Consider the following 27,882-nt stretch of genomic DNA (forward strand, 5'->3'; position numbering starts at 1 on the left):
AAGGAGGAGGAGGGAGGAAATGGAGAGGGGGAGGGAAGAGAAGCTGCTGGAGGAGAGGGTGGAGGGAAGGACACAGGGGAGGGAGGGAGGTGGGAGGGAGGACTGCCTGCCAAGTGTGATTCTGAGCTCAGAGGAAGAAGAAAGGATGAGAAAGCAAGAAATCAGCTTCAAGGGAAGGATGAAAGGGGGAGGGAACAGAGAAAGGGCGAGAAAGTGAATGAGGGAGAGAGAAAGCTGGGGGGAAGGAAATGAAAGGATGGGGAGAGGCCGAGGGGAGAGAGATGAACAAAGATGAGATTGAGCAGCTGCTCCGTCCTCCCTCCTGCCAAGTGAAGGCCTCAGAGCGCCGCGAGTGGCTGAATGAACTGGGAGCCAGCCATGCTCGGTCTCGGTGGCTCCTGCTCGGCACCAAATCCTTCCTGGCTCAGCAGTTTCAGCAGTTTCCACGGCCTGAAAGGGGGGAGGGTGGGGCGACGGCACACCATCCTCCACCATCCACTCTTTTTCTGGGGCAGCATCTTCTCTGAGGTCCCAAAGAACCTCCCAGGTCTCTATGGCTGGTGCCTGTCCTCAGAGTTCTCCCAGGTGCTCTGTCCTGGACAACCCTTCTAGAACCTTCCAAAGAGGCAGAAACTGGTTGCTGTGCTGAGGGGCGAGCAGGTGTGCATGCAGCCCAAGGAGTTCCCCCTTCTCTCACTGCTGAAACCTGACACCTTAGGAGGCAGTGCCCAGCGACTGGCTTCACTTTAATAAAAGAACTGAAACGTACCGCCATCTTAGCCGGAACTCAGCAGGTTACGTGTTTTTTTATATACTTAAAAAAAAAATTAATTAATTAATCTTTGGCTGAGTTGGGTCTTTGTTGCTGCGTGTGGGCCTTCTCTAGTTGCGGCGAGCAGGGGCTACTCTTCCCTGCGGTGCGTGGGCTTCTCTTGTTGTGGAGCACGTGCTCTAGACATGCGGGCTTCAGTAGTTGAGGCTCACGGGCTCTAGAGCGCAGGCTCAGTAGTTGTGGCGCACGGGCATAGTTGCTTCGTGGCATGTGGGATCTTCCCGGACGAGGGTACGAACCTGTGTCCCCTGCATTGGCAGGCGGATTCTTAACAGCTGCGCCACCAGGGAAGCCCAGGTTACATGTTTTATCTCATCCAATCCTCACAGCAACCCTAAGACGTCCGTACTATTATATTTTCCAGAAGGGGAAAGGAGAGCTAAGGAGGTCTGGTTATTTGCCCAGCTCACGCTGGGGAGGGACCTGGGGCATCTAACCGGTGGGGACAGAGGTCATGGTCCTCCTGGGGTTTAAATCCAGGGCAGGGGCTGAGGCTGGAGGACACGGGTACAGGGTTGGCAGCTCTGAGGGGCCATGGAGGAGCTAATGGTCTGTGATGGTTCGGGCAGGTCTTGGAAGTCTCTGTTCCTCAGTTTCCCCATCTCACATCACCATTGCTGTAGGAACATGCAAGGGGAGGAGCTGGCTAGAGGAGCCAGGGCACAAAGTCAGTGAGGCACTCTTTGAGGGTAGTGTCCACTTGCAGGGAGGAAGATCTGGCCATGTGGAAGGAAAGCTGTGTAAATAGCATCGCCTTCCCACCAGCGTCACCAGCATCTCCAGGGAAGGCTGGTTGGGTGGTAATATGGCCCTGCTTTCATGGGGCTTCTAGGAACCTTTCTCTAAAGCACTTTGATCTATGGGCACACACACACACACACACACACACACACATGCGCGCGCATGCACGTGCCATTCTTATCTTCACAGCCACCTTCCATGACACATAAAGTATGCCTGGCTTTATTTTATGAGACTGGAGGAAGCCAAGGTCACTCAACTGGCAGCAGGGAGAGCAGATACCGCCTGGATGCAAGGGCAGTGCGATAAAGTTTCTGCCCTCAAGGTACCCAGTGGACTCTCAGGGGAACAGCAGGCACTCAGCGCCCACTCTGCACCCAGGCCCCATCCCATCTCCCACCTCCACAATGCCCGGCAGTCATCCCTCAGACCCTGCGGGTGCCATTGCTCCCTTGGCACCACCCAGCAGCCTCTCTGAGCCCCTCTCCAACCTGAGTGAGGATCTGTGCCTGCCTCCTCCCACTCCAGGGCCCTGATAGATTCCCCTGTCACTTTCAGTCAGGGTCCACGTTACAGTGCGGGTTTGGAAAAGGGCTTCCCCTCCTCCTCCCCCGCCCTCTGCCCAGATGGCAGCTCCCCTTCCCCAGGGACCAGGGATGCAGCAGCTCTTGTAGCCTGTGGTTACCATGGCAATGGCCTTCCCTTAGGTTTCCGTGGGGGCGGTGAGGGAGGATGTCATGGAGGCTGCGTGCGCGCGCGCATGTGCATCCATTTTCAGCTCCAGGTGAGGGGGGCTCAGGGATTGGGATCCCCTCCTCCTTGAGTGGGGCCCGTCTCTCCTCCCAGCTCAGTCCCAGCCAGCTCAGCTGCATCCCGGTGGCAGGGAAGATTGCACAACAGACAGAGGACACTGGAGGGAAGAAGGATGCTCCAGGAGGAAAGCTGGAGGGGAAGGGTAGAGATGGGCATCTGTACAGTCGTCCAAGGTGGAAGGGCTGGATGGATGTGGAGTGGGATATGCAGGAAGGAGGGAGCCAGGGCGGCAGAGTGGGCACAGCGAAGGATCCAGATCCTCAGAGGGGAAGACCCGGGAAAGGGTGGGCCCCTTATTTCTGCAGTCTACAAACCACCCACAACCTGGGGGCGTGGGTGTCTCCTGCTGCGCTTCCCCAGCAGAGAGAAGGCCCCTCTGCTCCTCCAACATGATCTCTAATTTCCGGCAGACATTTGAGGTCCCTGACATCTGCATAATGTGGGCCAGTCTCTTAGCAACGGGGAACAGCTGTCTGGCATTTCCAAGATTAAACTGTAACTATACACGGTCCTTGCCAGGGGGAGGGGGAGGGAGACGGGGATAAACACTGCCTCCTGGCATTTTCAGACTCATTTAGCTTTTATTCATTTCCTGCCTCCAGTAAAGAGGCCAGGGATTCAGGCTGGGCCAGGCTGTTCCCGCCCCTGCCTCCGCCGCCATGTGGCTGAGGTTGCAGATGGCTTTTCACCCAGATCTGTTGGCTCTCGGGAGGGGAGAGGGATAAGGGACAGCACTAGCCATTTTGGTGTTTATTGTATTTATTTTATGTAGGTACAGCCCAGGAAGAAAGGGTGTGTGGTCCATCGGTGAGGACCCTCAAGGCGGCTCCAGCCTGGTTTAATTCCGTCCAGCTCCATTGCTAATAGCCGCGTGACCTTGGGCCAAATCCCTTTATCTGTCTACACCTCCATCTCCCCGCCTGTAAAAGGAGATAATTCTACCACCCCCAGGGTTGCCGTGAAGATAAAATAAACATGCGCTCAGGCAACAGAGCCCTGATTAATCATGGTGCCTTTCTCTTCCTCTGCTCAGCCTCCCGCCTGTCATCTGTGGTAACAACCTCAGGCTCTGCTATGGGGCAGAGGCAGACACAGTCCGTTTCCCTGGGAGCCACCTTGAAATCCTGTTCCCTGGAGCCCCAGGCAATGACACTTTAGCACCAGTAGGACTTAAGCCGAATTCAGCAGTCCCCAGCAGGGCCCTGGGGAGGTGTCCTCAGCCCCTGGCCTCCTTGGGCCTGGGCAGCTCCTATGTCCCAACCCCTCCACCGCGGGCTCCTGCCATTTGGCCCCAGCTCCCGAACTCGTGAGTGCAGTGTTTTGGTTTCGCAGCAAGAAGGAAAAATTGAAGGGCGGGTGTGGGGAGGAGAGAGGAAAGGGAGGAGGAGGGAAAAACCCTTGAGCGGCCTGTGCTGGCCAGTTCCAGGAATGTGTTCTCGGACGTCGGTGCCAAAGCAGTGACCCAGGCGAGGCAGCCAGGCCGGGAGAAGGGAGAGGCCGGCTCCAGGGTGAGAGCTCGCCTCTTTCCCCCACCCCAGCCGCCCCTGCTGACTCATCTCAGCTCCAGCTGGCAGGAGCCTTTTCTGGGGACGGCGGTTGCTAAGATTCCACGAAGATGACTGATTGCTTCTCGTTGAGCTTGGTGAAAACATGTTTGTAGACTGCATGCAAACACACGCACCCACTACTGTGTATACCTGCACATGTGTGTTTTATGCCCAAATGCGCGTCTGCACACAGAGCACCGAACTTGCTTACTGTTCCCAGTGCCCTTGTGACACTTAGGTGCCGATGCCACATACGTGTGTGGACCAGCTCTGGGCCCCCAGAAGGGCGGAGACGAAGCAGGTCTTCCTCGGCCAGTGGGGAAGCCGCCAGTGTCTGGGCCAGCTTTAATCTGAAGGAGTTTTCAGGTTGCCCTGAACACATTCTTGGCCCCTGTCCCTCCTCCCCTCCCTGGGTTTCTTGGTTGCCTTCATTCTGCTGTAATGATCTAATCTTCCCTTCTCCCTCTGCCTGCCAGGGTTTTGATGTCTGCTGTTCCAGGCACTCAGCTGGGAGCTGGAATGCTCTAGAGCTGGATTCCTGGCCTGGACCTGATGCCCCAGGGAGCTCCTGGGGGTCCCCAGTGGCTCTTTTACCCCAGGAGAGAGGGGACCGCAGTGAGGACCCCTGGGTGGAACGCGCTGGGTCTTTCTCTGGGCTCTGCTGCCGACAGGAATCCAGGCGATGTTCTTTCCTGCTCTGTGCTAGGCCCAGAGCCTTGCCTGGAGCGGCCCGATGGCTCGGGGGTCAGCCTGAAGCCCTGGATGCCCCGCCTCTGGTTGCCAGCACTGTGTGTGAGCTTCGTCACACCGGGCTCTCGCTGCCTTGGTTCCCCCCACCCGCCGGGCTGAAATTGGACTCCTTGCGGAGTCTGCCAGGGTTTTACTGCGACAGGGCTTGGCAGGCGCTCGGGCACCAGGCAAGGTTGTTTGTCACGGGTTCTCGCAGGGGTGGAGGGGCAGGCGGCCCTGTGCCAGCGCGGAGCCCACGCGCTTCCTCTCGCCAGCTCTGCCCGGCTCAGGCTCAAGTGTGGCTTCTTTACAGGGACCCACCCTGGGGGCCAGATCCCACGAGCGAGTGCTGTCTGCCGTGATTCAGAGGCGGTTGCTAAGGAAGGCCTGGTACCCGGCCTAGAGGGTTGAGCTGCGGCCAGCCTGGACTCAGCAGGCTTGGCGAGGCTCCCACCAGCCACAGGAAAAATATTCTCGTCTGAGCTCGGGGTCCTCTGTCCTAAAATGAAGACAAGGCCGGCTCCATGGTTCCTGCTGATTTTGACATATGATGATGCAGGGCAGGGGTGGAAATGAAGAGAGTAAAGCAAATGATAAAAGTTAAAAGGACCTGCATCAGTCTGTTGCCTAATGCTCCTGGCCAGCGGGATTCCAGCAAGCCCACCTCGGCCGGAGACCGCTGCTGGCACCCAGAGTTTACCCTCCGGGCTTCCCAACTCATGAGCTTCCTTTTTCATTGATTTACCCTGTAATTCCCAAACCTGACAAAACAGATAGAAGCTCTAGCCTCCTCCTGGTGAAAATAAGGCAGGTTGAAAGCAGGCAGGTTGAGGGGTGCTGGCTTTGTCCCACGGCTGGAGTCGGGGGGCCTGGGCGGGCTATTTTCCAGATAAGGAAATGGAGGTGCAGAGATGTTAAGAAGCAGCTAGTAAGTAATAGGGCCAGGATTCCAGCCACAGAAGTTTGTCTCCAGAGCCCGGCCCTTAACCGCTTTCCTTCGTTGTCTCCCCGTGACTGTCATGTCCCAGGTTGGCACAGCGACACCACGTGTCCCCACCTTCCCCTCTGTTGTCATAGGCCGTGGAGGAAACAAGTGTTCCCGTAGTCCACTTCCAACACCGCTTCCACCTCTGCCCTCCAGTGAGCCCACGTGTCAGCCTTACATGAGATAAGCTTCATGGCCGATTTTATTACCTTGTTCACTGCTGAGTGACCCGAGGCATATGATTTAGCCCCTTGGACTTTTCTCCTCCCCTTCTGTATAGTGAGAGGCCTATGGGACCCCTGCGTTCCTTTGCTGCTCTGACATGCAATAATTCTTAGAAACTCCTTCATCTAGGACTCCCAAGCACAAAGCTACAGACGCTACTGATATGCCTGGTCTCACACACGCAAACACACATACATACACACACATGCACAGACACATATAGGTGCAAAATCTTGAGCAGACACTGGAAATAAGGTAGGGCTTCTGGGAGTCTTGTATGTTTGTTGTATTTTTTATGCTAGGAATGATCAGGGAGCAGCCGTGAGCAAGTATTTAATAGCTGGGGTCTCACACACCTGTACAGTTATCACAAGCTCGCTCAGCCAACGTCGCATGCTATGCGCACACACACAAGTGTTCTCGTTCTTAAGTCTTGTCTTCCTGCCTAGACCTAGACCGCAATGCTGTTGGGAGCAGGATGCTTCTGGTGTCTCCCTTATATTGCCTGGCACAGTGCAGCCTCCAGTGGGTGATCAGTTTGTATCTGTGCTTTGATGCATAAAGGAAGGACAGTGGGTGACTTATGCTAACAGAACTTTTTAGTTCGATGCACCCACCACACCTGTGATACCTTCAGTAGCCATTACCCAGACCAAACCCCTCAACCCCCTATCTCAGCCGGCTCCTCACTTCCACCCCTGCCTCCCAACACCTGCAGAGGGTGCAGTCTGCATCCCCTGCTTTTCTTGGGCCTCTTCCCATCCCCTGCCTTCCTTTTCCATCTCACCCATGGGGCTTTGAGTCACTCACAGAGCTACTGCTTTCTTGCCCCCTCCTCAACCGCTTTGATTTTCCTTTCCAGGGAAGAGCTAGGTGGTGGCCTCTGTGTGGCTGTCAGAGACAGAAGGGCTTGGAGCTGGAGGGGCTGAGCCCCAGGCCTGTGGGGGACACCCACCCCTCTTCATTTTGACATTCCCTCCCTTGAGGCCCACCTCTGGAGAACCAGAAGTGCCGGAAGTGTAACTCGACCTCTGGGAGCCGCAGAGTGAGCCCACAGCTGTCCTCAGGTGGGTGGAGCCTGAGGAAATGAAAATGCTCCAAGTCCTTCCACTGCAATACCCAGGGCCTCCAGTGCGTGGAGCCTCAGGATCTAGAGGCTGGAATAGGTGAGGACAAAAAAACATATTTCCCCCCGCCTCCCTCCGTGGCCGGAGGAGGATGGGACTGAAGCCAGTGTCGGGGCCTGCTGGCTTCTGGGTGACAAGCCTTTGGGGCTCTGGTTAGGCTGGAAGTGACCAGTCTGAGTCTCCCCAGCCCTGCCTGACTTTGAACCAGCTTTGCTTGGGGGTGAGATCAGGGGCTCTGCTCTCCGGCCCTGAAGAGATGCACGCAGTCTACATGGCTCACTGGCCCCTGTGGGTGGGGGCTGAAGTAGCCCCAGGCAGGGCCCCAGGAAGCTGAGGGGAGCCCCTGGAGCGGGTGGGAGGGCACCTCCAGTCCCAGGGCGGGCTTGCTGGGATGGGGAAACGTGGCCTGGAAGACAGATCGGAAATTGCTCTCCCACCTCCGCCTTATCTCATTTCAGGCCCTGGACGGAGACGTCTGCTGTCCCCAGGCTCACGGATCACGACATGTGTCTTCGAAGGGGGTGCTTCCGCGGGCCTGCAGGCCGGAGGACAGGGCCACCACTCTGCTCCACCCGGGCCTCCTGCCTTTGCTTCCCCAATCCCTAGGGTCGGTGGTGGAGAAAATCCTCCCGCCATCACCCTTCATCGCGCCGGCTACACAGTGACACCTGGTGGGTCTTGGGCGCCATTACAAGAAGACCCCAGAGGCCCTTTATGGGCCCTGGTTCCAGCATCCCACAGGGCATCTGAACACGGGGGTGGGGTCTGAGTCCATTCCTACAAGGGGTTGCAACCCACCATTTTACAACAGTCCAGGGTCCCGGCACTGGGGACCACTGGCGACAAGGAGACGACTCTTGGAAGTATTCAATGCCCCATCACACAAGGATTTTTGGGGGCCTGGCCAGGTCGTTATGTCGTGGCACTTGTCCACTAGGGTTGGATGAGGCTTCCAGAAAGGTCTCAGAGGGAGTGGGCCTGGGGTAAGCCCTCAGCTCTAGTGCTTGGGGATGTTTGGCGGCAAAACAGATTCTGCTACCCTCAGGGGTGAGTTGGAATCCGTGCCAGGCCCTGAGCCAGAATTAACAGACCCCAGTGGGGACATGCTGGGTGATCTGATTCCATACAGTTTCTCTGGCAGCAACCCCCATGCAGAGGGGCTGCGCCTGTGTACTTTTAGAACCACAGAATGAATGGGAAGGGCTTTGAGCATCCTGTTGTCTACCTCCTGTTTTTCACATGATCGAGGCTAGGTCACAGGGCTACTGAATGGAGAATGGCCCTTATGGCACCTCCCTGGAGGGCACGCGGCGGCAGGTCACGTCCTGTGGACTGTGCCGAGCTGGGAACCAAGTTTGTTCTCCCACACAGCACTGTCCGGTGTCTGAATGCAGGGCCTTCCATTTCTGCTGATTCTCTCAGGTGGTCGTGGGCAGTCTTGCCTTTCTCTCCTTCCTTAGTTTCTCAGGGTTGAGGAGTGCTGGATTTAGATTGCCGGGTTAGAATCCAGTTTTACAGTATTACCGTGTGACCTTGTTTCCCAAACCTCTCTGTACCTCAGTTGCCTCATCTGTATAATGGTTATACAGGTATCTCCCACTTTTTGAAAGTTTGCTCTATGCCACTTCGCTTTTACAAAAGACCTACGTTAGTACCTGTTTTTGCTAACTGAAATCCAAAGAGGATTTTTGCTTTTATGAAAAAAAGGCGTACAGTGAAGATAGAGTTCAGCGTTAGTTTTGCAGCAAGCATTATAGAGGCAGCGTGCACCCCAAGCAGTGAGGGTGGCGCACCAAGCTCCTTCCCAGGAACTACAGTCAGCATCTCAGCATCAAGTTACCATAGCTTTGAACTGTGTCTGAGCATCCGTGCTTCATCTCCGAAGGTAGATCCTTTGCTTATGCCATTTCAGCTTACAAAAGCTTTCATAGGATCTCTCTGCTTTCAGATATCAGGGGAAACCTGTAATGTTCCCTATTTCACAGTACTGTTATGAGGACTCAGTGAGTTAAAGTATGGAAAGCGCTTAGAACAGCCTGGCATGTGGTAACTGCTGAGGACCCTTGGCTAAGAATTACGTCTTCACCACCACATGGGGCCTTCTGGTGGGGGCGGAGAGGAGTGTGCCTCAGTCAGCTCTGGCTGTCATAACAAAATACCGTAGACTGAGTGGCTTAAACAGCAGACATTTATTTTCTCACTGTTCTGGAGGCTGCAAGTCTGAGATTAGGGCTCCAGCATGGTCAGGTTCTGGTGAGGGCCCTCTTCCTTGTGAGCAGACGGCTGCCTGCTAGCTTTGTGCTCACGTGGCCTTTCCTTGGAGCCCGTGCTTGCAGAGAGATTTATTTTTTCCTCTTCTTAAAAGGACACCAAGTCTATTGGTCAGAACCCCACCCGTATCATCTCATTTAATCTTAATTGCTTCCTAAAAGCCTTGTCTCCAAATATAGTCACATTGGGGGTTAAGGCTTCAGCATACGAATTTTTGAGAGGAAACAGTTCAGTCCATAGCAAAGCTGTACATTACAGATCCCACTTGCCTGTCTTCCTGGGTGCTATGTGACTTGGGGCAAGGACATCCTTTTTCAAAGCTGCTACCAAGCTTTGGGCTTGAAAAACATGCACGATGGCACTGGGTCATAAGTTAGGTTAGAAGAGTGCCCCTCCGTCAGGCTGAGGCTAAGGGACTGTCAAAGCACATGGCAGGAGAGATATGTGGGGCGGTTCTGAGGTTTGTTGCCTTGGGCTGGAGGTATAAGCTGGTAGATTCTACCCCTCCATATACTCAATACCCCCTCGCATAGCCCTCCTGCTGAAGGGCTGTATTAGTTAGGACTGGTTCAGTTGTAAGTTACAGAAACCCACATTAAACCAGCTTAAGCAAAAAGAGAATTAACTCACAACTGGGCATCACTGTCAGACACAGTTTGATCCAGGGATTCAAACAATATCATCAAGGCTTTATCTGTCTCTTGGGCTCTCAGCTTTGTTGTGCTCTGTATCCTGGCTTCATTCTATAGATCGGCTTTCTTCTTGTGTCAGAAAGATGACAGCTGGTAGCCTTAGACTCACACCTTTCTAGCCTGATAAGTCCCTTTAAACGTCATTTCTGTCTTCCATATCGCAGGGAAGAGTCTTAACTGGCTCACACAGGAGCGTGTCCATTAATGAACCAATCAACATAGGGAGTGTCCTCTGCCTGGGACACTCGCCCACCCTTACACTCTTGGAATAAGGCAGGGCATCATATTGACAGCCGCATCAGTACCACCTGGGGAAGGAGAAAGGCTCTCAGGGAGACTAGAGGAAGAAGGAGGGGAAGTGAGTTGGGTATGCAAAGCCATGGCTGCCACACCCTTCCAAGGGGGACTTGCCTAGGCTTTCATCTTCAAATCAGAATGTCAGTGCAAGAGTGTTAAAAATTACCAAGTCCACCCTGGTTCACTAGACAAAGAAGAGAGCTGAGGCCACAGTAAGTGCCTTACTCAAAGTCATCCTCTAGTCTCCCGCAGAGGCATGACATCATTCCTGGCTCCAGATCTAATTATTCCAGTCCAGAGCCAAGTGTAGTGGCCAAAGGGTTGTCTGAGAATCGCTTCACCCCGCAGAGGGACTCAGCTGAGAGCCAAGAGGTGAAGGAGGTTTTGCAGGGGGCTCCGCACTGATCAGCCCAGGGCATTTGTCTCCCCTGCTCCTCGCCCTTCTCAGGGTTACAGGCCAGGGGTCCCCCACCCCTTCTCCGCCTGCCTGCCAAGGAGACTGCAAAGGGCTCTCAGGGCCCAAGAAGGTGTGGCTGGGATACTGGCTAAGAATGAGGGGAGGTTACAAAACAGGGAGATGGATCTCCACGTGTGGGAGTGATTCATCTGAGGGTCGGAAAGTCATGCAAACCTTTAGAGGGGGGTGCAGTGGGCTTGGAAAAGCCAAGTAAATTCTGATCAATGTGGGATTCTCAACCAAATTCATTTGCCGGTGCTGTCTTCATCAGGGGTCCTTTCTCAGGGCAGGATGTGAGGTCAGGAGAGGAACCAGGAAGGAAGGCAGCTGCCCCTCCTCCTAGCCACATGATCTCAATTTTTCTCTTTTAAAAAAAATTTTTTTTTTTTTTGCGGTACGCGGGCCTCTCACCGCTGTGGCCCCTCCTGCCGCGGAGCACAGGCTCCAGACGCAGGCTCAGCGGCCCTGGCTCACGGGCCCAGCCGCTCCGCGGCATGTGGGATCTTCCTGGACCAGGGCATGAACCCGCAGCCCCTGCATCGGCAGGTGGACTCCCAACCACTGCACCACCAGAGAAGCCCCTCAATTTTTCTCTTTATCTCTGTGCACGTGGCCACCCAGACCCCCCTTCCCATGTCCTCCATACAACCACCCACTCCTGCCATACCCATGTCATTCCCATCCCTCCCCTAGGGCATTGCCCCGCTTTTCTCTAGTTCCGGAAATTCTCCCATATCTGCAGACCTGGCTCAGGTTGTGCCTTCTCTAGATTCTGCCTTGATTCTCTAACCCAGTAGCTCTCTAACTATGTCTGGCGACATTTTGGTCGTTGCCGATGCAGGGGGTGTAATGGCATCTGATGGGTGGAAGCCAGGGATGCTGCTAAACATCTCACTCTGCCCAGGGCAGCCCCTGCAACAAAGAGTTGTCTAGCCCATAATATGAATTGTGCTGAGGTTGAGAAACACTGCAGCTCAGAGGGCCTGGGGCCATGCTCCTCAGATTTGACCCAGTTCCCTCAGGCTGAGCCTCCTCCCCCAGGAAAGCCAGTTTGCCTGGGTTCAAATCCCAGCTCCCTGGCTCACTTGCTGTGCAACCTTGGGCAAGTAACTCAACCTCTCTGGGCCTCTGTTTCTCATCTGTAAAATGGGGCTTATAAGAGCATCTACCTCATAGTGTTGTGAAGATTAGATGACTATATATACATATATATATATATATATATATATATATATATAGAGAGAGAGAGAGAGAGAGAGAGAGAGAGAGAGAGAGAGAGAGAGAAAGAGAGAGAGAGAGCCTGGCTCCGAGAAAGCATTCACTATACACCAGGGATGATTACTCTAATCAGTGGTCCTCTGGCTTGAATCTCCCCTAAGGAGAGTTTTGGAAATCTGTGTGTGCCTTTGGTGGCGGTGGTGGAGGTGAGGGGATGCTGTCTTGTACTGTATAGTCTTGCCTGAGCATTTACGTATTGAAATACTTGTTGTTTTATTAGAAACGATTTCTTTCCTTTCTAATACAGTTAGGGCATCAGATTGACTGACAATATCTATTATGCCTGTAGGTAGGTTATATTATCAATAAATTTACTTTCATGTTATTAAAATATTATAAAATATTTGTAAATGTTTTCAGGCTTGTTGTTGGGTCTCAGAAGTTTGAGAGCCACGGTTCCAGAGGACTGAGCTCACACGGCCACTCGTGACTTTTGAGCGAGCCCCCTGTCGCGCCTAAACTGAAGACTTGGCAAAAAGGTACGCATTTAAGCAACCCTCCCTGGCTCTCCCCACGACGCACACCCAGGATAAACCCAGTCCAACGCTGCCCTCTCCCCACGCCCCCCTGCCCTGCGAGTACAGGCCCAAAGGGGTGGAACTCAATCACGGGTGCACGCAGAGCCAGCCGGGCTTCCTCTAGCGGAGGCAGGCACCCAACTCTGCCTGCTGCTTGATCCAGAAGAAGTCCAAGTGTTCTGAGGAGGGTGTTGCTTCCTACCACGCCCTCCGGTCCATTCAGCCCTGGAATCCATCCCCTCCCTTCCCCTCCCCGCCCCCCCCAACCGCAAAAGCCAACCTGGTCTCCTTCTGTCAGGTTTGTCCTTGTTACAAAATGATCCTTGTAAGAAAAAATGGATGAAGACATAGAATAGAAATCACACCTACTCCTGTTATCCAGAGATAGTCTCTGCTAATATTTTGATTTTTTTTCTTGGAAATCACACCTCTGTATTTTATTTTTTAACAACCCATTTGCACATGCTGTTTTTTTTTTTCTTCTTTTTTTTAAGCTACGCGGGCCTCTCACTGTTGTGGCGTCTCCCGTTGCGGAGCACAGGCTCCGGACGCGCAGGCTCAGCGGCCATGGTTCACGGGCCCAGCCGCTCCGCGGCATGTGGGATCTTCCCGGACTGGGGCACGAACCCGTGTCCCCTGCATCGGCAGGCGGACTCTCAACCACTGCGCCACCAGGGAAGCCCCGCACATGCTGTTTTGTAACCTGTTTTTCTTTTTTTCCACTCAACTGTATATCTTGAACATCTTTCCAGGTCATTAAATATTCTTCTACCAAGAAATGTCAATGGCTGCATAGTATTCCATAAATAAACCATTATTTATTTAACAAGTCTATGGATTGCTGGACATTCTGTACCTCATTCTTGACCTTGCTTGAATGCTGGCTCTGCTCTTAATGGCTGTGTGATATCAGGAAAATCATCTCCTCTTTCTGAGCCTCGGTTTGCTCATCTGTCCATTGAATCGTCTAGTGCCCCAGTGCCCTTGGGCTTTGCTTTGAAGATCCCCGAGCTGGTATATGATGCAGCACTTGGCAAGGTGCCTGGGACACGTCCCCCAAAGTGTGTTCTCAGCGTGAATCCTCATCCTTTGCTCTGCTGTACCTTCTGCCGCTTATCCTGGAACTCCCAGTTCATCTCGGCCACCCTGAAGGATTGTCCCAGGGTCTTCCTGCAACTGGCATTCTCAGTGTCTCTGGTTCCTGGCTGCAGGAACAAGAGTTTGTCATGGACCCTGCACTGGAAACTAGCACCCAGTGGGGACTGGACTCATGACCAGCCCAACTTCTTCCATGGCTAGCCCTGGATTTCAGATCAGATCTCTTAGGACAGAGCCTTTGGGAACTCCCATGATGCAAATTTCCCTGCCCCTCGACCTCTTCCAAGGTGACTGTAAAGGTCTACTCAGGTCCTGGGGCCCATGCCAGGCTGTGTGCGTCAACCTTGACGTCCAGCAATGTGACCCTCCTGTCCAGTGGCTATGGTCCAGGAGCCTTGTATGCCTGCCATGGGCCATTCTTTCCTGGACTGTCCCTGACGAAAGTCTGACCGTGTGGCCCTGTCCCAGCTTGGAGGGAGCCTTGGCTCTCCAGCCCGGCCTCCCCACTGTCCAGCCACTGGCATGACTAATGGCAGCACCTGTTTCTAGTGCAAAAGGAAATGCCCAGGCCCACGCCGCTGGGATGAAAGAGGCCTCTAGCTGAGGTATTGGGTTGGCTAAAAAGTACCTTCGATTTTTAAGTAAAAATAAAAGACACATTTTTCATTTTCACCAAGAACTTTATCGAACAACGTATTCAGCCTTTTGTTCCACTACCTTCTGCCATTTTTCAGGCAACTTCATGATTCCATCTTCCCAAAACTTATCTTTTTGAGCAAAGAGCTGTTCCAGGTGCCTTTTACAGTCTTCCAGGGAATTGAAATTTTTTCCATTAAGAGAATTTTGTAAAAACCGAAATAAATGGAAATCTGAATGGTGAATACAGCGGATGAATCAAAACTTCCCAGCCAAGCTGTAACAGCTTTTGCTGGTCATCAAAGAAGCTTGCGGTCTTGCAGTATCCTGATGGAAGATTATGCGTTTTCTGTTAATTCTGGACGATTTTCGTCGAGTGCTGCTTTCAGTTGGTCTAACTGGGAGCAGTACTTGTTGGAATTAATCGTTTGGTTTTCCGGAAGGAGTTCATAATGGAGGACTCCCTTCCAATCCCACCATATACACAGTATCACCTTCTTTGGATGAAGACCGGCCTTTGGTGTGGTTGGTGGTTGTTCCTTTCGCCTGCCCCACCATCTCTTCCATTCCATATTATTGTACAGTGTCCATTTTTCATCTCTCGTAACAATTTGTTTTAAAAATGGAACGTTTTCATTATGTTTAATTAGAGAATTGCATGCGGAAACACGGTCAAGAAGGCTTTTTTCGCTTATGTGGAACCCAAACATCAAAGCGATTGACGTATCCAAGCTGGTGCAAATGATTTTCAATGCTTGATTTGGATATGTTGGCTATCTCCCACGTGGTATAACGTTGATTGTTCTCAATTAATGTCTCGATTTGATCGCTATCAACTTCAACTGGTCTGCCCGACTGTGGAGCATCGTCCAGTGAGAAATGTCCAGCACGAAACTTCTCAAACCCCTTTTGACACGTTCGATTAGTCACAGCACCTCTCCATACACTGCACAAATCTTTTTTGGCATTTTGGTTGTGTTTTTACCTTTCTTGAAACAATAAAGCATAATATGCCGAAAATGTTGCTTTTTTTACTTCCATATTAAAATGGCTACACAAAAATTCACCAATTTTGATGAGTCTTTTTTTAAATGCAGACTGATATGACAGCTCTCACATACAAACTAACGAAACTGTTTTGAATGAAGTTAAAGACAACTAAGTGCCACTAGAGTCATCTTACCGAAAAAACTGGACGAACCGGGCTTCCCTGGTGGCGCGGTGGTTGGGAGCCCGCCTGCCGATTCAGGGGGCGCGGGTTCGTGCCCCGGTCCGGGAAGATCCCACATGCCGCGGAGCGGCTGGGCCCGTGAGCCATGGACACTGAGCCTGCACGTCCGGAGCCTGTGCTCCACAACGGGAGAGGCCGCAGCGGTGAGAGGCCCGCGTACGGCAAAAAAAACAAACAAAAAATAAAACCTAAAAAAAACAAAAACAAAAACAAAAACTGGACGAACCTTTTGGCCATCCTAATACCTGCTTCCAGCAACCGAATCCAGGCCCTGAATAACCTGAAGCTGAAACCTTGTGTTCGGGCTCTGCAAGCGCATGCGCACACGTGAACACTGGCCCACATCCTCCCTCCCTCTCCCAAGCACGCCCACAGTCACCCACACATTTTCACACACATGTGTGCACACACAACCATCCTGTTCAGAGGCCAGAGAGCAGTTAATCTGACTCAGCTCAGGTTTTTGACGTTCTGAAGAAGAAGAGGAGACTAGGATTTGAGAGACCCCAGATGTCGACCGCAGTACCTCTTTACAAGTCAAGACTCCGTGGGCGCTGGCCACCTCGAACACCCCATGTATCTGACTGCACCACAGCAGGGCTCTGACTGGGCCAAGAGCCTCTTACCTCCTCTTGACTTACATGATAAGCATGGAGCAGGGTGGAGGTGGGGTGGGGGTGGGGGTGGGGGTGGGGGAGAGGTCAAGGTTCTGGGTGAGGTGGGAAGGGTCTTGGGAGAGAGGCCCCAGGGCAGGGAGGCAGAATTGCAGATGGCCCTCCAAGTATTGAGAGGATCTCGGCCTCCAATGGGTCCCGAAACAATATGGAGTCAGTGTAGAAACCTTTAAAATTGCATCTAACTCCACTCAGTGAGGGTCTGCTATGTGCCAGTCACTGTCAAAGGATGCTAAAGAAAGGGGGAAAAAAAATCCCATGGTTCCGTCCTCCCCAGGGAAGTGCTGCCGCCCTCTGGGGGCACACTTCTCCCCACTTTCTTTCTGAGAAGGGGCCTTCTTAAATGTGATGGCCAGCACAGCTCTGCCACTTTGGGGGGATTTCTGTCAGCATGATAGAGGGGCAGGAGAGCCAGCCAGGGAAGCTCTGGGTCAGTGGAAAGCATGGTGTGACTCTGCCATAAACGACTCACCCTTGAGGGCCAGGGACTGATGCTGAGCTCTGCCCCTTTAACTAACTGGCCTGGGCTGTTGCAGTTTCGTTGTTGTTCTTGTGAATATTTTAAAACTGTTTGTCACTCTCTTCTTATAGCACAGTCGTTCTCCACGTGGCATGGTTTTGTCCTCCAGGGACTTGTGGCAATGTTGGGGACATTTTTGTTTGACAACGAATAGAGGGAGTGCTACTGGCATCCAGTGGGCAGAAGGATGCTGGTAAACATTGTGCAATGGACAGCTCCCTGCAGCAAAGAATTAACTGACCCCAGATGTCATTTGTGCTGAGGTGGAGAAGCCCTGTGGTGGCTTATCAGTTCCCGCCACTATCACTGGGATTCCTCTAATAGCATCTCTCCCCATTTCTAATGTGGGATTTCCGATCCATCGTGGGCTGGGAAACTGGTTAATCAAGCTTGCTAAGACTGCTTCCCAAAGAAGAGTGAAGAAGTGTGGAGTCCAGCCCCGTGGACTACTCATGGAACCAGTGCATAGCTTTGCGAGCCTCACTTAAGCCTGACCGGGCCTCAGGAACTGGCCTCAGGACTCAGTGGCTCTAGCAAAGATGGGAGGTGCCAGTGACAATGGTCCTGGCCTTCAAGAGGGGTGTCCATTCACAGACAACATTCATCAGGGCTGTCTGGTGCCCAAAGGGTGGCTTCCTCCCACCTGCTTGGACCCTGGCCTGCTCCCCTTTGGTTTCTGCCTACTCTGTTTGACCAGTGGATCCTGGCATCTTTGGCTTCTGCTCCCAAAGTTCCAATCCATGTTCATCTCCTGATCTTCACTCTGCTCCGTGATTTGTCTCCTCCTGGCCTCGCCCTGCAGTCAGGCAGATAGAACAAGAGGCACTCTTTCTTCCTTCTGGGTTTTCCATAGCGTTCTGCGTGGGCAAGGGGACACACTCATGACCTCTGGGTAAGTGAGGCTTTACCATATTTGGTTTGGGAATATACCATATGTATGATGCGCCATCACTCTGTTCACTCCATTCCAAATTTTTTAGGACTGCTTTCGTTGTGAGGGATGGAAATGAACTCTAGCTGAGCTAAGCAAAACAGGAAATCTATTGGAAAGACCCTAAAGGTATCTCAAGAATTCCAGGGTAGGCCTGCTTTTAGGCCTCAGGGATGCACTGAAACCAGGGACGGGGCAGTGTGGAAGCACAGAAAGTCTTTCCTCCCCTCTCTGCCCTCTGCTTCCTGCTTCTCCCTCCCCATCTGTACAGAACTTGGGAGGAGAAAATTTCCAATGAAAACAATGGCAGCTGGGTTAACAAGTCCTCTATTCAAAGGAGCAACCGGTCTGGGCTGGAACCTCTTGGTTCTGATTCAAAACTCCTGGGGAAGGACTTGGATTGGAGGTATGCAAATAAAACACTAGGTATCCATGGTAACGTTTATATTGATGCCAAGACAGGACACTGAGAGAGAGCTTGTCAAAGATGCAGAGGGAGTGCTCCTGTTTGCGGTGATGACCTGTGAATGGCTGGATTGGGTCGAAATGAAAGCAGAGACAGTACCGCAAGTCTGGGTTGGGGAGGGCCTGGCTTAATTCTACCCCATCCAATATGATTTTAGGAGAAATTACTATAGCTTCAGTCCCCAAGGAGCTCCCCCTCTGATGAGAAAGTCAGACAGACACACAGACAGAAAACTACATACCGAGTTGCGATGTCCAGAGCAGCGGTGTAGACAGAGTGCCCTGTGCATGCTAGAGACCACCTGCATTCCTTGGCTGTGGCCCCTTCCTCCATCTTCAGATCACATCACTCCAACCCCTCCAGGTCAGGTTAGCCAGGAAAAGCTCCACAAGGGAATGACCTTTGAACCGAGCCTTGAAGGATAAAGGAAGCATCTGGTTGGCAGACACAGTGAAGAAACCCACGACTGAGCTTGTGGAAAGCCTTGGAGTCCTGGGTGATTCCAAATGCTCCTTTTCGTACAGTCCTCTCTCTTTCAGTCCCCGTGTTACTGACCAGGGGTCTTGGCCTTCCCCAATCAATAGAAATTGATCAGAGGCCAGACAAGAAATTCAGGCAAGGCTTAATTGGTGCCCCTCCTGAAGCAGGGGGGAACGAGAACAAACAACAGGTTCCCTTGCTCGCTCGCTGAGGGGGGGCAAGCTTGTTCCTTATATGGGGTGGGGGTAGGGGTGTGTCTAGGGGTTAGGTCGGAGGGGTGGCTTAGGGGTTTTGCCCACCCCTCTGTTGGTGTTTAGTGCAGGGGGCATACCCAGTACCCTGCTTTTGCTCCTGACACCCAGTTTTTGCTCCAGGCTCTTCAAAAGTGGCAGTTGGGTTTTTTGGTCTCTTTGTATCTTTTGGGTCCAGAATTTGCCCCAACTGTGTGTAGGCACACGGTTATTTTTAGTCCCATACATTTTCTTTGTATTTTGTAGCTCAAGGAGAGGAGAGGTATGACCAGGTGCCAGCACTGCAGCAAAGGGTTCCGGTCTCACCCATCCCTCCAACCCCTGCTTCCATCATCCCATCTCTGTCTTCAGCCTTTGACCTTCTTGACTTCCTCTTAGAAGGACACTTGTGATTACATAGGGCCCGCCTGAATCATCCAGGTTAATCTTCTCATCTCAAGATCCTTAATCACACCAGCAGAATCCCTTTTGCTACATAAGGTAACCTATTCACAGGTTCCAAGGATTAGGATATGGACACCTTTGGGGAGGCCATTATTTGGCCTACCACAGCTTCCTTCCCCACCCTTTTCACTCTCCTCCAATGTGATTGGGTAGTCTGGGAAGGGCATGACACTGCTGGGATGGGCAGAGGTCAGCTGCGGTGCGGGAGCAGCTCCAGTCTGGGCTGCGCTAGATTAAGCAGACCTAGCAGGCCTTCTTCCGTGGCCGGGCCCAGCCAGGCCCTTGCTCCCTGGGTTCCAGTTTCTCTGGCTGTGACTGGAGGTTTCATCAGGATTGTGTAGGGTCTAGATTTGAGGAGGGGAGTTGGAGGTCCTGCCGATTCTGCATCCAGCTGTGCTTTAATAATGCTGAGTGCAGGTCCCTGCTTAGCTCCTTCCAGTCTGTTCTTGAGGGGCCAAGAGCCCAAGGGGAGGAGAAGTGAATGTAGAGCTCCCCAGGCCTGCTGTTATCATGTGCTCATGAGAACCCCAAAGACGCTGGGTGGTGTGAGAAAGAAGTACGATGCCCAGAGCAAGGAGGGTAAACGTCCCCATCGTCCTCCACAACGTGGAGACACAGTAGAGTTTTGTGTTCCATATTGGGGCTGCATTTCGAAAAGGACATTAGAGCAGATCCTGGGAGCATGTCCAGGAGGAAAGGATTAGAAACATGTCACGTGATGAGCAATTATAGGAAGTAGGAGAATTACCATTTGTTGAGTGTCTCATTGTTAAGATATTTTGCATGGAGATGCTCTAATCACTCCAGAAACCCTTGAGAAAACACATTTATCCTCTTTAAGAAACAAGAAAACAGGAACTTAGATTACTTAAGGATATCCCCTAGAGTCACACAGGAAAGGAAGGGGTGGGGTTGGACTTGGAGCTGGGGGTCTATCTGACCCCCCCTCCCTCAAGTCAAGGGGTCAGCCTTGCTCCAATGTTGCTTCTCTATAAAAGAATTTTGTCTGGAGAAAGCTTTTGAAGCAACAGCTAGTTGCCTACCCAATGCCCATTCTCGCTTTTTTTTTCTTTTTTTTTTTCTTTTTACCGATAGCACCATCATTTTACCGGAGGCAGCAGCAAGTCCAGATTTCAACAGATAAACAAAAGATATCCTACACTTCTTCACAACATAGCGTAGTCCATGCAACACAATTTTGGCCGATGTGACGAAAGCAGCAGTCTGCTGGTATTTCTGGGAAAGTTTTGTTTTCTTGTTGCTTTCCTTTTTTTTCCTTCCTGCTTGGAATGTGGATTGGGGTCTGGAGATGGAGCGGGCATCTTGCAACTCTGAGGCAACCGCGAGGGTGAAAGCTACTTATTAAGGGTGGTGGAGTAGAGGGATAGAATGGAGACACTGGGAAGCTCACAGGGTTGTTACACCAGCTCTGGGCTGCCCAGCCCTATTGTAATGTGAAGAAACATCTATCTCTGCCTTCAGTTAAGCCACTGTAGTCTGGTTTCTGTTTCATGCAGTTGAACTCAATCCCTGTTAGTAAAACGGACACTGCAGCTCTCCTTACATGCCTGAAGGACTGTCTTTGGAAGTGGGTTTGGACTTTTCCTGTGTTGCTAGGGACTGTGGAAGGTTCAGAGAAACAGAAACTGGCTCAGTAGGATGGAGAAAGAATCTTTGAGCTATGCTGTTTGTTCTTGGCCTCAGTGGAAAAGTTGACAGGGAGTCGGGGCAGTCCTCACCCGTGGGAGTTTCCGAAGAAACTGGATGGCCCTAAGCTGGGCCGACTGAAGGAACAATGTTTGGATCAGATAAGGGCTGAACTAGATGAGGTCTACATATCTGAGCATGTGAGAGGCTCAGCTATACCATCACGTGACCCTCCTAATTATGAGAATTGCAGGATTGTGCAGTGGGCCTTTTTCCACATGCACAGGTAAGGGAATAAGCCTCCCTTGATAGAACAAGTCCCAGCGCTGGGTTAACCTTGGGAGGAGAATTACAGAGGTTGGCTGTGATTAGATGGCTGGATTAGATAATCTGGTTATGCTGACTCTGTGTTTTACCTTTCCCTCCAGGTCTCCGACTTCATATCATGTTGTCTCCGGAGAGGTGTATCACTCAAAAGTTTCTCAGTTGTAAGTGGCATAAAGTCCCAAAAAGGGAATTTCTTGACTCAATTAACTAAAAGTCTTCCGGGTTGCTGTTTTCAGGTGCGACTGGATCAGGCGCACAGATGATGCTATCAGGAGTCTGTTCCTTCCTTCTCTCCCTGCTGCTTATTCCTGAGCAGGCTTCATTCTCGAGCAGTTTCTGCCTGGTGGTGGCCAGACAGTTATCAGCAACATCAGACTTATATCATAGCAACCCATGCAGTGAGATCGTACTATTTCCCCAGTCAGCAAAAATGCTGAGGAGGCCTGTCATTGGCCCAGCTTAGGTCACATGCCCACTTCTGACCAATCATGGTGGTCAAGGACACTCAGTGCCCTCATTGGTTAGCCCTGAGTCATGTGCTCCCCCATGGAGCCTGGCTGACCACGCAGTCTTTCATGAACTGAGAGAGGGGGTGCAGCTCCACCAGGAAGAAGAATTAGATGCTGGACTGGCTAAAACAACAGACACTCTCTACTTTAGGGGTGCTGCTCCCCGTTTCACTCTCTGGCTGAAGAGCGTGCCCATTTACAATGGTCAAAACCATCTAAGTCTTTCCAAGACTGTTCTATGTCTAAGGGAGGAAAGGGGGACCTTTTTAGGACTCTTTAGAAAGCATAAACTGGTTTGGCTTACCAAGTAAAAGCTTATGACTTCAGTATTCAATTCAACTGGGATTGGCTACTGCTTTGCAAGAGCCTTACCTGGCTTCCTTTGCTCTTATTCTTCACCTGTTGCTACCTAGAGGGCACTGATCCAAAATAAAGGGGCTAGAACTTCTGCCCTCTGGATTTGTTGTGACTCAGCCAATAAGGCTTCTGACACTGCCACCCACTTCAAGCCCACTCACCAGGTTCTGGAGACCACTACCTCTCTATTCCCTTTATGGAGAAGGACAGAGTTGTCTATATATGCTAGCTCGACTTCCCTCACCAACTAGCCATTCTGTTTTTATTTACTTACTTTTATTGTTTTAATCAAAGTAATAGGTGTATGTGTGTTTGTTTTTTTTTTTGCAGTACGCGGGCCTCTTACTGTTGTGGCCTCTCCCGTTGCGGAGCACAGGCTCTGGACACGCAGGCTCAGCGGCCATGGCTCACGGTCCCAGCCGCTCCGCGGCCTGTGGGATCCTCCTGGACCAGGGCACGAACCCGCATCCCCTGCATCGGCAGGTGGACTCTCAACCACTGCACCACCAGGGAAGCCCAGTGTATGTGTTTTAAAAAATCAAATGTACTAGAAGGCTTGTAATGCAACTTCCCTACCCCAATTTCTTCTCCCCAGAGGCAACTGCATTTAACTTTTTAAGCTAATTACCTTCAGATTTCTAAGTATTAGAAATTTTATCATATGTATATAATTTTAGATATTATCAAGTGGTTTCCTATTAGTGGAATCTTAGGATTTAGCTCTCTAACCACATCCCTATTCCTCATCCAAACACATTTCCTATACACCTGTCCATTTTTGGTTAAACCATTATTTAGTGTTTAGATTATTATGTGTATGTAAAACTTGTTCATAGATGAGCCCTATAGTGTCCTATGGTTACATTTCCTCTCTTATACTACTTGGAGTTACTAATTTTCCCTCTCTCCCTCCCTCTTCCTTTCCTCCCTCCCTCTTTGTTTCTCCCTCTCTCTCTTTCCTTCCTTCCTTTCTTTCTTTCTTCGTTTCTTTCTCTCTCTCTCTTTCTTTCTTTTTTAACATCTTTATTTGAGTATAATTGCTTTACAATGGTGTATTAGTTTCTGCTTTATAACAAAGTGAATCAGTTATACATATACATATGTTCCCACATCTCTTCCCTCTTGCATCTCCCTCCCTCCCACCCTCCCTATCCCACCCCTCTAGGTGGTCACAAAGCACTGAGCTGATCTCCCTGTGCTATGTGGCTGCTTCCCACTAGCTATCTATTTTACGTTTGGTAGTGTATATATGTCCATGCCACTCTCTCACTTTGTCCCAACTTACCCTTCCCCCTCCCCGTATCCTCAAGTCCATTCTCTAGTAGGTCTGCATCTTTATTCCTGTCTTGCCCCTAGGTTCTTCTGACCATTTTCTTTTTCTTTCTTTTTTTCTTTTTTTTAGATTCCATATATATGTGTTAGCACATGGTATTTGTTTTTCTCTTTCTGACTTATTTCAGTCTGTATGACAGTCTCTAGGTCCATCCACCTCACTACAAATAATTCAGTTTCATTCCTTTTTATGGCTGAGTAATGTTCCATTGTATATATGTGCCACATCTTCTTTATCCACTCATTTGTTGATGGACATTTCGGTCACTTCCATGTCCTGGCTATTGTAAATAGAGCTGCAATGAACATTTTGGTACATGTGTCTTTTTGAATTATGGTTTTCTCAGGGTATATGCCCGGTAGTGGGATTGCTGGGTCATATGGTAGTTCTATTTTTAATTTTCTAAGGAACCTCCATACTGTTCTCCATAGTGGCTGTATCAATCCACATTCCCACCAACAGTGCAAGAGGGTTCCCTTTTCTCCACACCCTCTCCAGCATTTATTGTTTGTAGATTTTTTGATGTTGGCCATTCTGACCAGTGTGAGGTGATACCTCTTTGTGGTTTTGATTTGCATTTCTCTAATGATTAATGATGTTGAGCATTCTTTCATGTGTTTGTTGGCAGTCTGTATATCTTCTTTGGAGAAATGTCTATTTAGGTCTTCTGCCCATTTTTGGATTGGGTTGTTTGTTTTTTTGATATTGAGCTGCATGAGTTGCTTGTATGTTTTAGAGATTAATCCTTTGTCAGTTGTTTCATTTGCAAATATTTTCTCCCATTCTGAAGGCTGTCTTTTGGTCTTGTTTATGGCTTCCTTTGCTGTGCAAAAGCTTTTAACTTTCATTAGGTCCCATTTGTTTATTTTTGTTTTTATTTCCATTTCTCTAGGAGGTGGGTCAAAAAGGATCTTGCTGTGATTTATGTCATAGAGTGTTCTGCCTATGTTTTCCTCTAAAGAGTTTGATGGTGTCTGGCCTTACATTCAGGTCTTTAATCCATTTTGAGTTTATTTTTGTATATGGTGTTAGGGAGTGTTCTAATTTCATTCTTTTACATGGAGCTGTCCAGTTTTCCCAGCACCACATATTGAAGAGGCTGTCTTTTCTCCACTGTATATTCTTGCCTCTTTTATCAAAGATAAGGTGACCATATGTGCGTGGGTTTATCTCTGGGCTTTCTATCCTGTTCCATTGATCTATATTTCTGTTTTTGTGCCAGTACCATACTGTATTGATTACTGTAGCTTTGTAGTATAGTCTGAAGTCAGGGAGCCTGATTCCTCCAGCTCTGTTTTTCTTTCTCAAGATTGCTTTGGCTATTTGGGGTCTTTTGTGTTTCCATACAAATTGTGAAATTTTTTGTTCTAGTTCTGTGAAAAATGCCAGTGGTAGTCTTTCTTTCTTTCCTTCTTTCTTTCTTTCTTTCTTTCTCTCTCTCTCTTTCCCTCTTTCCCTCTTTCTCTCTTTCTTCTTTCCTTTCCTTTATTGCCTCTCTCCTGGAGCCCTGTCCTGCTTCTGCTTCAAACTGAACTTGTGTCTCTAGTGTCATCTTGGAGTCTTCCTTCCCTCCACTATCCTGGGAATTCTTTCTTTCTTTCTCTCTCTCTTTTTGGTGGCACAAACCTTCCAAATCTTCCTGAGAAAGTGTGCATTAGAAATAAAGATTTTTGAGGCCTTGCTTGTCTGAAACATTTGCATTCTCTCTGCATACTGATTGATAGTTTGGCTGGATATAGAATTCAGGTTGGACGTAATTTTCTTTCAGAACTTTGAAAGCATTGCTTCTTTGTCTTCTAGCTTCCAGAAGACACTGTGTCACTGTTGAGAAGTCTGATGCCATTTAAGTTCCTCCTTTTTCTCTGCAGGGCCTAGCAGAATGCCTGGGACATGGTGACATTCAGCAAACTTTGTCAAATGAACACATGCTTGTCACATCCAGGATGGTTGGTAAAGTTGTAGTACTTGACATACTGACTCAGAGCATGTTGCTCTGCCATTATCATTGTCCACCTATGGTTTCTATCTTCTATAAGGGGTGGGGGTGCTCTCGTCCTAATCTTATTCTGGAGGGATAGATTCAAAAGACTCTCACCACTGGGCTCCAGGAAGCTATCAGCCTGGTTAGTGCTGATTCCGTCCCTCAAGCTGCTACAGAAAACTACTACCATCCAAACACTCTTGGAGGTTGTTAGTTCCCGCCACTCTTCCTGTTTGCAGGTGGAGGCTATTTAAGCTGTCCCTGTGTGCCAGGGCTCTGGTGTTCAAGCGGTTGTGCTCCACAGGCTGGCTCCTGACCCATCACGGTTCCCCGCGCTACATAGGCTATCCCTGTAAGTTGCCCCCTCCTCTCCATGCCCGCTGCTCCTGCCTCGGTTCAGACCTTGACGTTTCTCTCCTGGAATACTCCTGTAGTCTTCTAACTTGTCTCTCTCCCTATAGGCTAACCAACCACGTATGGCAGTTTTAAAACATGTCCACAAATCTTTGACATTCCTCCTTCCAAAAGGTGGAGGCTAATTGCCCCACCCCCAACCCCACCCCTTGAGTGTAGGCTGGCCCTACTGACTCACTTCTAACAAATAGAATATGGTGGAAGTGACTCATGTGATTAAGTCCCTGTGGCTTCCTTTTCATCCTCTCTTGGGTGTCTGGCTCTGATGTTGGCTGCCACGTTGTGAGTAGCCCCAAGGAGAGGCCCACGTGGGGAGGAACTGAGGCCTTCCACCAAAAGCATGTGAGTGAGCCATCTTGAAGCAAATCTTCCAGCCCCAGTCAAGCCTTCAGACAGCTTGACTATAACCTCAGGAGAGACCCTGATCCAAGAACCACCACTGAGCCTGCTCCCAGATTCCTGACCCTCAGAAACCATGTCAGATAATAAATGTTCTTTGTTTTAAGCTGCTAAGTTTTACAGTAACATATTATGTGGCAGTAAATAACTAATACACCACTTCTCAAATTACCCTCTAAACCACTGTCAAAGTAATCTTTCAAAAATGAAAATCTGATCAAATAATTTTCCTTTTAAAATCCTTCTGTGGCTATCCACAACTTTCAAGGTGAAGCCCTAATCCCTGTGCTTAGTGCTCAAGGCCCTCCACATCACTGTGGTCTCCCAGCCCAGCTCCCAGGCTTCATTGCCAGCAATCTTCCTCACCCTCCTGCATATAGCACTCCTCCTCATATAGTACTCAACCAGGCCACGCTCTCTTTAGCCCTAGTCCATGTTGTTCTCTCTGCCTGGGTTGCCCCCAGTTTTTCTCTTTCTTTAGCTAACTAACTAACCAACCAACCAATTAACTAGCAAGAATGGCTTAGGTACTTGTGGATCCTGAGTCCTGCCTGCCCTTGGGGCCTGTGGCAGGTGGACTCTAGTTGGCCCTGTTGACCTTCACCTCTCGGTATTTTAGCCAAGAGAATATGGCCAAGTCAGGGGTGGAGGGTACCTAGAAATGAATTCCTGCTCAGAAACCATTTATGACTTGTTCCCCAGATAACCAAGAGCCTCTGGCTGGTTTTGGCATGCTGACACATCCCTCTGCAATTGCTCTCAAGTCAGCTCATGACTGTGCATCTTATTTCCATAATACAAGCTCCATGGAGATACCTATTTATTTTATCTCTTCCTCCTCCGCATGCCCACTCCACCCCCTCCTCCCTGAGGGTGCCTGGTGCCCATGGTATGCTCACCCAATGAATGCCAGGGAGGGCTGATTGAGCAGGAGGGCTGGGTGGTTTGCTGGCTCAGGCAGGAGAGCCCTTGTGTCTGTTCCCCCACCTGTTACACACGGCCTTGCTCCTTCACTGTTTTAGGTCAGATTGCCTAGAAGCAGAGCCTGAGGCAGGGATTCCTGTGCAAGTGAGGTTTCGAAGGAGGGCTGGCAGGTGAAATTGTAAGGGAATGAGAGAAGCAGGAGGGGGAAGGGAGGATGCTTGGCAAACAGGTGGGTTCAGCAGAGGTCTCGCTTCAGCTGGTCCCATGAGGAGCTCTGGAATATGAATGGTACTGCAAAGTTTGCCCCTTCCTGAAACATGGAGATTGGCTTATTGTACCCCAGTATCATTTGTTGTTGCTTCTGTCTGGAAACAACCAGCATTTCCAGCCAGGCATCTCCAGTAGGCTGGGGCAATTCTCAGAAGGAGTCAGCTGAGAGCAGCTCACACTAACAGCAGCTGGAGGTGGGTACCTGGCACAGGGAAGCCGGGGCACTATGCCCAGCAGCTTGGATGTGCAGCTCCTGGCCTGAAGCTGCTCCTCTGGGTCCACTGGCCCCAAGGTTTAAGGCTGCCTGAAACCTCTGAGGCTGGGGCTTGGGAGGCCAAAGCAGGCCTCCAGTCTGCCTACGGAGCTGTTTATTAGGGAAGGTTTGTAGTGGGTTGAATAACCACCTGCCCCACTCATGTCCATCTGGAACCTGAGAATGTGACCTTATTTGGAAATAAGGTCTTTGCAGATGCAGTAA

The 27,882-nt window shown here is 50.5% G+C and overlaps 1 protein-coding gene across 1 annotated transcript in view; it reads right to left on the reverse strand.

The window, feature by feature from the left end:
- Positions 1-338: 338 nt before the first annotated feature.
- The window catches only part of LRRC74A (leucine rich repeat containing 74A), a 77,953-nt gene continuing 50,409 nt past the window's right edge, over positions 339-27,882 (reverse strand). The window contains exon 14 of the mRNA XM_065871647.1: positions 339-450. Within this exon, the coding sequence (XP_065727719.1) occupies positions 339-450 (112 nt within the window). The remainder of the gene's footprint in view (positions 451-27,882) is intronic.

This window comes from Phocoena phocoena, chromosome 2 (assembly GCF_963924675.1).
Source record: "Phocoena phocoena chromosome 2, mPhoPho1.1, whole genome shotgun sequence".
In the NCBI taxonomy this organism is placed as follows: Eukaryota; Metazoa; Chordata; class Mammalia; order Artiodactyla; family Phocoenidae; genus Phocoena; species Phocoena phocoena.